An 11,909-nucleotide genomic window follows, 5' to 3' on the forward strand; every position below is an offset into this window, starting at 1 on the left:
AGCCTCTCTCTCCTCCCTCATCACCACGTAGCCTCTCTCTCCTCCCTCATCACCACGTAGCCTCTCTCTCCTCCCTCATCACCACGTAGCCTCTCTCTCCTCCCTCATCACCACATAGCCTCTCTCTCCTCCCTCATCACCACGTAGCCTCTCTCTCCTCCCTCATCACCACGTAGCCTCTCTCTCCTCCTCATCACCACGTAGCCTCTCTCTCCTCCCTCATCACCACGTAGCCTCTCTCTCCTCCCTCATCACCACGTAGCCTCTCTCTCCTCCCTCATCACCACGTAGCCTCTCTCTCCTCCCTCATCACCACATAGCCTCTCTCTCCTCCCTCATCACCACGTAGCCTCTCTCTCCTCCCTCATCACCACGTAGCCTCTCTCTCCTCCCTCATCACCACGTAGCCTCTCTCTCCTCCCTCATCACCACGTAGCCTCTCTCTCCTCCCTCATCACCACGTAGCCTCTCTCTCCTCCCTCATCACCACGTAGCCTCTCTCTCCTCCCTCATCACCACGTAGCCTCTCTCTCCTCCCTCATCACCACATAGCCTCTCTCTCCTCCCTCATCACCACGTAGCCTCTCTCTCCTCCCTCATCACCACGTAGCCTCTCTCTCTCCCTCACCACTAGCCTCTCCCCCTCATCACCACGTAGCCTCTCTCTCCTCCCTCATCACCACGTAGCCTCTCTCTCCTCCCTCATCACCACGTAGCCTCTCTCCTCCCTCATCACCACGTAGCCTCTCTCTCCTCCCCCATCACCACGTAGCCTCTCTCTCCTCCCTCATCACCACGTAGCCTCTCTCTCCCTCCCTCATCACCACGTAGCCTCTCTCTCCTCCCTCATCACCACATAGCCTCTCTCTCCTCCCTCATCACCACATAGCCTCTCTCTCCTCCCTCATCACCACATAGCCTCTCTCTCCTCCCTCATCACCACGTAGCCTCTCCTCCCTCATCACCACGTAGCCTCTCTCTCCTCCCTCATCACCACGTAGCCTCTCTCTCCTCCCTCATCACCACGTAGCCTCTCTCTCCTCCCTCATCACCACGTAGCCTCTCTCTCCTCCCTCATCACCACGTAGCCTCTCTCTCCTCCCTCATCACCACGTAGCCTCTCTCTCCTCCCTCATCACCACGTAGCCTCTCTCTCCTCCCTCATCACCACGTAGCCTCTCTCTCCTCCCTCATCACCACGTAGCCTCTCTCTCCTCCTCATCACCACGTAGCCTCTCTCCCTCCCTCATCACCACGTAGCCTCTCTCTCCTCCCTCATCACCACGTAGCCTCTCTCTCCTCCCTCATCACCACATAGCCTCTCTCCTCCCTCATCACCACGTAGCCTCTCTCTCCTCCCTCATCACCACGTAGCCTCTCTCCTCCTCATCACCACGTAGCCTCTCTCTCCTCCCTCATCACCACGTAGCCTCTCTCTCCTCCCTCATCACCACGTAGCCTCTCTCTCCTCCCTCATCACCACGTAGCCTCTCTCTCCTCCCTCATCACCACGTAGCCTCTCTCTCCTCCCTCATCACCACGTAGCCTCTCTCTCCTCCCTCATCACCACGTAGCCTCTCTCTCCTCCCTCATCACCACGTAGCCTCTCTCTCCTCCCTCATCACCACGTAGCCTCTCTCTCCTCCCTCATCACCACATAGCCTCTCTCTCCTCCCTCATCACCACGTAGCCTCTCTCTCCTCCCTCATCACCACGTAGCCTCTCTCTCCTCCCTCATCACCACGTAGCCTCTCTCTCCTCCCTCATCACCACGTAGCCTCTCTCTCTCCCTCATCACCACGTAGCCTCTCTCTCCTCCCTCATCACCACGTAGCCTCTCTCTCCTCCCTCATCACCACGTAGCCTCTCTCTCCTCCCTCATCACCACATAGCCTCTCTCCCCTCCCTCATCACCACGTAGCCTCTCTCCCCTCCCTCATCACCACGTAGCCTCTCTCCTCCCTCATCACCACATAGCCTCTCTCTCCTCCCTTATCACCACATAGCCTCTGTCCCCTCCCTCATCACCACGTAACCTCTCTCCTCCCTCATCACCACGTAGCCTCTCTCTCCTCCCTCATCACCACGTAGCCTCTCTCTCCTCCCTCATCACCACATAGCCTCTCTCTCCTCCCTCATCACCACATAGCCTCTCTCCCCTCCCTCATCACCACGTAGCCTCTCTCCTCCCTCATCACCACGTAGCCTCTCTCTCCTCCCTCATCACCACGTAGCCTCTCTCCTCCCTCATCACCACATAGCCTCTCTCTCCTCCCTCATCACCACGTAGCCTCTCTCTCCTCCCTCATCACCACGTAGCCTCTCTCTCCCTCCCTCATCACCACGTAGCCTCTCTCTCCTCCCTCATCACCACGTAGCCTCTCTCTCCTCCCTCATCACCACGTAGCCTCTCTCTCCCTCCCTCATCACCACATAGCCTCTCTCTCCTCCCTCATCACCACATAGCCTCTCTCCTCCCTCATCACCACGTAGCCTCTCTCCTCCCTCATCACCACGTAGCCTCTCTCTCCTCCCTCATCACCTTCTAGCCTCTCTCTCCTCCCTCATCACCACGTAGCCTCTCTCTCCTCCCTCATCACCACGTAGCCTCTCTCTCCTCCCTCATCACCACGTAGCCTCTCTCTCCCTCCCTCATCACCACATAGCCTCTCTCTCCTCCCTCATCACCACATAGCCTCTCTCTCCCTCCCTCATCACCACATAGCCTCTCTCTCCTCCCTCATCACCACGTAGCCTCTCTCTCCTCCCTCATCACCACGTAGCCTCTCTCTCCTCCCTCATCACCACGTAGCCTCTCTCTCCTCCCTCATCACCACGTAGCCTCTCTCTCCTCCCTCATCACCACGTAGCCTCTCTCTCCTCCCTCATCACCACGTAGCCTCTCTCCCCTCCCTCCATCTGTCTCTATGATGGACATTCAGAAAGCCTAACCTCCCCTCCCTCCATCTGTCTCTCTATGATGGACATTCAGACAGCCTAACCTCTCCCCTCCCTCCATCTGTCTCTCTATGATGGACATTCAGAAAGCCTAACCTCCCCTCCATCTGTCTCTCTATGATGGACATTCAGAAAGCCTAACCTCCCCTCCCTCCATCTGTCTCTCTATGATGGACATTCAGAAAGCCTAACCTCTCCCTCCCTCCATCTGTCTCTCTATGATGGACATTCAGACAGCCTAACCTCTCCTCCATCTGTCTCTCTATGATGGACATTCAGACAGCCTAACCTCTCCCTCCCTCCATCTGTCTCTCTATGATGGACATTCAGAAAACCTCTCCCTCCCTCCATCTGTCTCTCTATGATGGACATTCAGAAAGCCTAACCTCCCCTCCCTCCATCTGTCTCTCTATGATGGACATTCAGAAAGCCTAACCTCCCCTCCCTCCATCTGTCTCTCTATGATGGACATTCAGAAAGCCTAACCTCTCCTCCCTCCATCTGTCTCTCTATGATGGACATTCAGACAGCCTAACCTCTCCTCCCTCCCCTCCACAGCTGATGATGTACGTTCAGACAGCCTAACCTCCCCTCCCTCCATCTGTCTCTCTATGATGGACATTTAGACAGCCTAACCTCTCCTCCATCTGTCTCTCTATGATGGACATTCAGAAAGCCTAACCTCCCCTCCCTCCATCTGTCTCTCTATGATGGACATTCAGAAAGCCTAACCTCCCCTCCATCTGTCTCTCTATGATGGACATTCAGAAAGCCTAACCTCTCCTCCCTCCATCTGTCTCTCTATGATGGACATTCAGACAGCCTAACCTCTCCTCCCTCCCTTCCACAGCTGATGATGTACGTTCAGACAGCCTAACCTCCCCTCCCTCCCCTCCACAGCTGATGATGGACATTCAGAAAGCCTAACCTCTCCTCCCTCCATCTGTCTCTCTCTGATGTACGTTCAGAAAGCCTAACCTCTCCCCTCCCTCCATCTGTCTCTCTATGATGGACATTCAGAAAGCCTAACCTCTCCCCTCCCTCCATCTGTCTCTCTCTGATGGACATTCAGACAGCCTAACCTCTCCTCCCTCCATCTGTCTCTCTCTGATGTACGTTCAGAAAGCCTAACCTCCCTCCCTCCATCTGTCTCTCTATGATGGACATTCAGAAAGCCTAACCTCTCCCCTCCCTCCATCTGTCTCTCTATGATGGACATTCAGAAAGCCTAACCTCTCCCCTCCCTCCATCTGTCTCTCTCTGATGGACATTCAGACAGCCTAACCTCTCCTCCCTCCATCTGTCTCTCTCTGATGTACGTTCAGAAAGCCTAACCTCCCTCCCTCCATCTGTCTCTCTATGATGGACATTCAGACAGCCTAACCTCTCCCTCCCTCCATCTGTCTCTCTATGATGGACATTCAGAAAGCCTAATCTCCCCTCCATCTCTCTCGCTATGATGGACATTCAGAAAGCCTAACCTCCCCTCCATCTGTCTCTCTATGATGGACATTCAGAAAGCCTAACCTCCCCTCCCTCCATCTGTCTCTCTATGATGGACATTCAGAAAGCCTAACCTCCCCTCCCTCCATCTGTCTCTCTATGATGGACATTCAGAAAGCCTAACCTCTCCTCCCTCCATCTGTCTCTCTATGATGGACATTCAGAAAGCCTAACCTCCCCTCCATCTGTCTCTCTATGATGGACATTCAGAAAGCCTAACCTCCCCTCCATCTGTCTCTCTATGATGGACATTCAGAAAGCCCAACCTCTCCCGCCCCTCCACAGCTGATGATGTACGTTCAGACAGCCTAACCTCCCCTCCCTCCATCTGTCTCTCTATGATGGACATTCAGACAGCCTAACCTCTCCTCCCTCCATCTGTCTCTCTATGATGGACATTCAGAAAGCCTAATCTCCCCTCCATCTGTCTCGCTATGATGGACATTCAGAAAGCCTAACCTCCCCTCCATCTGTCTCTCTATGATGGACATTCAGAAAGCCTAACCTCCCCTCCCTCCATCTGTCTCTCTATGATGGACATTCAGAAAGCCTAACCTCCCCTCCCTCCATCTGTCTCTCTATGATGGACATTCAGAAAGCCTAATCTCTCCCTCCCTCCATCTGTCTCTCTATGATGGACATTCAGAAAGCCTAACCTCCCCTCCATCTGTCTCTCTATGATGGACATTCAGAAAGCCTAACCTCCCCTCCATCTGTCTCTCTATGATGGACATTCAGAAAGCCCAACCTCCCTCCCTCCCCTCCACAGCTGATGATGTACGTTCAGACAGCCTAACCTCTCTCCTCCCTCCATCTGTCTCTCTATGATGGACATTCAGAAAGCCTAACCTCCCTCCCTCCCCTCCACAGCTGATGATGTACGTTCAGACAGCCTAACCTCTCCTCCCTCCCCTCCACAGCTGATGATGTACGTTCAGACAGCCTAACCTCCCCTCCCTCCCCCTCCACAGCTGATGATGTACGTTCAGACAGCCTAACCTCTCCTCCCTCCCCTCCACAGCTGATGATGTACGTTCAGACAGCCTAACCTCCCCTCCCTCCCCTCCACAGCTGATGATGTACGTTCAGACAGCCTAACCTCTCCTCCCTCCCCTCCACAGCTGATGATGTACGTTCAGAAGGTGATCACCAACAGGAAGGTGAGGGAGCAACAGATCGCCATGGCGAACCAGGCCCAGCTGATGAGCCAGATGAACGGCATGCTGGGAGCTGGAGGCATGAGCCAGATGGATCTCTTGGGGTTGTACCAACAGCTGGGGGCGTTACAGGGTCTACCCACCCACCCCTCCATGGGCGGCAAGAACCCCGGCCCCTCCAAGGGCAACCTGTAGGGGGAGATGGGGACCCGGGGCCTGCTCCAGATGGTAGCCTGCTCCCTGCATAGTGCACTATCCACTATCCATATTGGCTCAGTGCACTACTTTTGACCAATGTAGGGAATATGGTGCTATTTGGGACTCAGACCCACTCACTGCCCCCTCAGTAGGCTGCTCCGTCTCCTATGTAGTGCGCTAGATGGACCCGGAGCCCTAGGGTTTTGGTTAGATGTAGTGCACTAGGTAGGGGATAGGGTGTGATCTGGGACGTAGCCGCTGTCTACAACCCTTCTTCCCTGGGGAGGGGAGAGACGTTACAGAGAAGACTGGTCTCAGATCCCTCATCACTCCATCCACCTCTCCTGTCTCCTGAAGGAGCAGAGCAGAAAGCAGGGAGTGACATCATGTATAGGGACTGTATGATGGGGTTTAGCTATTTCATTTGAAATTCTGTATATACCGCCTTAATGTTATTCAAGTTCTCTTCTGTCTTTAGTTTTCATGTATTTAAAATAACGTAAGTAAATGAAAAACGTTTTTGCCCCAAATGCTTTTAAGCATTGTGTTATTCTTTCCCCTTAAAGGAGGGTTTAATTCATTAATTGATTATTCTGTAAGTTGTGTTTTGATACAGTTTTAATGAATGCCTGTCTATGGAAAGAAACACCGGAGTGGGACCATGGTGCTGACTAACTGATGACAGGACTGTTTTAGGATATTAAACATATAGAAGATTAGATCTGTTTAACCCTCCTCCACCAAGACACGCAGGCTGGCAGACTGACAGAGGCTGGCAGACTGACAGAGGCTGGCAGACTGACAGAGGCTGGCAGACTGACAGAGGCTGGCAGACTGACAGAGGCTGGCAGACTGACAGAGGCTGGCAGACTGACAGAGGCTGGCAGACTGACAGAGGCTGGCAGACTGACAGAGGCTGGCAGACAGCGGTGCTGGTGTTGTAAAACTATTTTGGGAGATTCTGATGCGTAGCCATGACAAGAAAAAAACTAAAACATCCAAATAAAAATGAGGGCCTTATTTCCATTTCTTAAAGTTTTGTGTATAAATGAGATTTCAGATAACATGTATTTTCAATCTGCTTCTAGCCCTTAATATTTCCACTATTTGTCGCTGATCATGGTTATTATATAATGGTAATATGGAATGCTCCTGTGTCGTTTTAAAACAAACTGTCCCCCCTCGCTCGCTTCCCCGGGACACTGTCCCCCCTCGCTCGCTTCCCCGGGACACTCTCTCTTTGTAAAGCTCATGTTGTTGTTGTCAAGTTGTTGCCGAGCGTAGCTCCATATCCTGTTAGTGTTTCTTTCCTGATCCAAGCCTGGTGGAGGACTGGCTAGAGGAGGGGAGGAGGGGAGGAGGGGAGGTTCACCAAGCAAGGTCATGTCCAGCTCTTTTTTCCTTATGGGTGGGCCCAGCAGGAATCAAACTCACCATCTCGACATTACAAGTGCCAGGATCAACTGACCCACAAAGGACTATGAAGTTTGACACTGTAGCTTTTAAATCAGGACCCGATCCTTTCAAAAAGTGTTTGCACCTTCTGATTCTAATTGAGATTCCAGTGATCCATTCCTTATCCAGACCTGGGTTAGTGTTGAGCAGCACCAGACCTGGGTTAGTGTTGAGCAGCACCAGACCTGGGTTAGTGTTGAGCAGCACCAGACCTGGGTTAGTGTTGAGCAGCACCAGACCTGAGTTAGTGTTGAGCAGCACCAGACCTGGGTTAGTGTTGAGCAGCACCAGACCTGGGTTAGTGTTGAGCAGCACCAGACCTGGGTTAGTGTTGAGCAGCACCAGACCTGGGTTAGTGTTGAGCAGCACCAGACCTGGGTTAGTGTTGAGCAGCACCAGACCTGGGTTAGTGTTGAGCAGCACCAGACCTGGGTTAGTGTTGAGCAGCACCAGACCTGGGTTAGTGTTGAGCAGGACCAGACCTGGGTTAGTGTTGAGCAGCACCAGACCTGGGTTAACTGGCTAGCAGTGCTTGATGACCGTGCTTGATGAGCTGGAAACTCACTTTTCACGCTGCTTCGAAACTGAAATGACTTTTCGTAGCAGGTTAGAAGAATGAACATAGCAGGTTAGGAGACTGAGGTTAAGGTTAGGAAAAACGCTCTCCTAACCTGCTGTGAGGACAGGGTCGTGTTCATTAGGCAACAAACGGAAGAAAACTGACAAACATGGAGGGATTTAGCTGAACTTGTCCAATATGAAACGTTGGTTTTACTTGTCCATTGCTTTAATGAACACGACCCAGGCCTATCCTAGTTCTCCACCCAGGCTATCTGTTCTCTACTATAGGAGGCACCCAGGCTATCTGTTCTCTACTATAGGAGGCACCCAGGCTACCTGTTCTCTACTATAGGAGGCACCCAGGCTACCTGTTCTCTACTATAGGAGGCACCCAGGCTACCTGTTCTCTACTATAGGAGGCACCCAGGCTACCTGTTCTCTACTATAGGAGGCACCCAGGCTACCTGTTCTCTACTATAGGAGGCACCCAGGCTACCTGTTCTCTACTATAGGAGGCACCCAGGCTACCTGTTCTCTACTATAGGAGGCACCCAGGCTACCTGTTCTCTACTATAGGAGGCACCCAGGCTACCTGTTCTCTACTATAGGAGGCACCCAGGCTACCTGTTCTCTACTATAGGAGGCACCCAGGCTATCTGTTCTCTACTAAGGCACATGTTTCTGCTCCTAAATAAAAGTTGAAGTGTTGTAGCTGTTAAGAGGAGGAAGTGATGACTGTCTGACCTGATCGACAGGAGGAAGTGATGACTGTCTGACCTGATCGACAGGAGAGAGTTCCTCCATTTGCACAATGTGTATTTCTGAAATGTACTCTGTCGCCCTCCCACTCTGTTCTTCTCATGTTTAGCAAATACACCAACTTGTATTTTTTTGCCATTCATTGATTAATCTGAACCGCTACTATCTTTAAGTATTTAAAATAACATTTAATAAAGTGACCAAAAGGGTGACCACCTCTTTGTTTTTGTGGTGTTTCTTTCACGGACTACAACACAGGGTACAGTGACTACGGACTACAACACAGTCAATACGGACTACAACACAGGGTGCAGTGACCACGGACTACAACCTAGTCAATACTGGTCGCAACACAGGGTGCAGTGACTACGGACTACGACACATTCAATGCGGACTACAACGCAGGGTACGGTGACTGCGGGCTACTGCCTGGTCAATGCTGGTCGCAACACAGGGTGCAGTGACTACGGACTGCAACCTAGTAAATACTGGCCACAACACAGGGTGCAGTGACTACGGACTACAACACAGTCAATACTGACTACAACACAGTACAGTGAATACTGGCCACAACATGGTACAGTGAATACGGACTACAACACAGGGTACAGTGACTACGGACTACAACACAGTCAATACGGACTACAACACAGTACAGTGAATACTGGCCACAACATGGTACAGTGAATACGGACTACAACCCAGTGAATACTGACTTCAACCTAGTCAATACTGACTACAACACGGTACAGTGAATACTGGCCACAACATGGTACAGTGAATAGTGGCCATACTGACTACAACACAGGGTACAGTTAATAATGACTACAACACAGTGAATACTGACTACAACACAGTAAATACTGACTACAACACAGGGTATACTGACTACAACATGGTACCGTGCATACTGACTACAACACAGTGAATACTGACTGCGACACAGTCAATACTGACTACAACAGGGTACAATGAATACTGACTACAACACAGGGTACAGTGAATACTGAATACAACAGGGTAAAGTGAATACTGACTACAACAGGGTAAAGTGAATACTGACTACAACAGGGTAAAGTGAATACTGACTACTACACAGGGTACAATGAATACTGACTACAACACAGGGTACAGTGAATACTGAATACAACAGGGAATACTGACAACACGGTACAGTGAATGCTGACTACAACACAGGGTATAATGAATACTGACTACTACACAGGATACAGTGAATACTGACTACTACACAGGGTACAATGAATACTGACTACTACACAGGGTACAATCAATACTGACTACAACACAGTGAATACTGACTACAACACAGGGTACAGTGAATATTGACTACAACAAAGATAATAATAATATGCCATTTAGCAGACGCTTTTATCCAAAGCGACTTAGTCATGTGTGCATACATGTTTACATATGGGTGGTCCCGGGGATCGAACCCACTACCCTGGCGTTACAAGCGCCATGCTCTACCAATTGAGCTACAGAGGACCACGGGTACAGTGAATACTTTACTGCAGAGTTAATACTGACTACAATACAGGGTACAGTGAATATTGACTACAACACAGGGTACAGTGAATACTGACTACAACACAGTGAATACTGGTTACAAAACTGAATTCGGACTACAACACAGGGTAGAGTGAATACTGACTACTACACAGGGTGCAGTGAATACTGACTACTACACAGGGTACAGTGAATACTGACTTCAACACAGGGTACAGTGAATATTGACTTCAACTCAGGATACAGTGAATACTGACTATTACACAGGGTACAGTGAATACTGACTACTACACAGGGTACAGTTAATAATGACTACTACACGGCACAGTGAATACTGACTACAACACAGTCGATACTGACTGCAACACAGGGTACAGTGAATATTGACTACAACATAGTGAATACTGACTACAACAGGGTACAATGAATACTGACTACTACACAGGGCACAGTGAATATCGACTACTACACAGTGAATACTGACCACAACAAGTTACAGTGAATACTGAATACAACACATGGTACAGTGAATACTGACTACAACACAGTGAATACTGACTACAACACAGTGAATACTGACTACACAGGGTACAGTGAATGCTGACTACTACACAGGGTACAGTGAATACTGACTACAACACAGTGAATACTGACTACAACATGGTAGAGTGAATACTGACTGCAACACAGGATACAGTGAATACTGACTACTACACAGGGTACAATGAATACTGACTACTACACAGGGTACAGTGAATACTGACTACAACACAGTGAATACTGACTACAACATGGTAGAGTGAATACTGACTACTACACAGGGTACAGTGAATACTGACTACAACAGGGTACAATGAATACTGACTACAACACAGGGTACAGTGAATACTGAATACAACAGGGAATACTGACAACACGGTACAGTGAATGCTGACTACAACACAGGGTATAATGAATACTGACTACTACACAGGATACAGTGAATACTGACTACTACACAGGGTACAATGAATACTGACTACTACACAGGGTACAATCAATACTGACTACAACACAGTGAATACTGACTACAACACAGGGTACAGTGAATATTGACTACAACAAAGATAATAATAATATGCCATTTAGCAGACGCTTTTATCCAAAGCGACTTAGTCATGTGTGCATACATGTTTACATATGGGTGGTCCCGGGGATCGAACCCACTACCCTGGCGTTACAAGCGCCATGCTCTACCAATTGAGCTACAGAGGACCACGGGTACAGTGAATACTTTACTGCAGAGTTAATACTGACTACAATACAGGGTACAGTGAATATTGACTACAACACAGGGTACAGTGAATACTGACTACAACACAGTGAATACTGGTTACAAAACTGAATTCGGACTACAACACAGGGTAGAGTGAATACTGACTACTACACAGGGTGCAGTGAATACTGACTACTACACAGGGTACAGTGAATACTGACTTCAACACAGGATACAGTGAATACTGACTATTACACAGGGTACAGTGAATACTGACTACTACACAGGGTACAGTTAATAATGACTACTACACGGCACAGTGAATACAGACTACAACACAGTCGATACTGACTGCAACACAGGGTACAGTGAATATTGACTACAACATAGTGAATACTGACTACAACAGGGTACAATGAATACTGACTACTACACAGGGCACAGTGAATATCGACTACTACACAGTGAATACTGACCACAACAAGTTACAGTGAATACTGAATACAACACATGGTACAGTGAATACTGACTACAAC

The 11,909-nt window shown here is 49.7% G+C and overlaps 1 protein-coding gene across 1 annotated transcript in view; it reads left to right on the plus strand.

Moving 5' to 3' along the window:
• LOC121560484 (transcriptional regulator ATRX) overlaps positions 1-8,808 on the plus strand; it is a 27,820-nt gene extending 19,012 nt beyond the window's left edge. The window contains exon 5 of the mRNA XM_041873449.2: positions 5,583-8,808. Coding sequence (XP_041729383.1) covers positions 5,583-5,813 — 231 coding nt within the window. The 3' untranslated portion in view covers positions 5,814-8,808. The remainder of the gene's footprint in view (positions 1-5,582) is intronic.
• Positions 8,809-11,909: the final 3,101 nt, after the last annotated feature.

The sequence above is a fragment of the Coregonus clupeaformis genome, unplaced genomic scaffold, assembly GCF_020615455.1.
Source record: "Coregonus clupeaformis isolate EN_2021a unplaced genomic scaffold, ASM2061545v1 scaf2684, whole genome shotgun sequence".
NCBI lineage: Eukaryota > Metazoa > Chordata > Actinopteri > Salmoniformes > Salmonidae > Coregonus > Coregonus clupeaformis.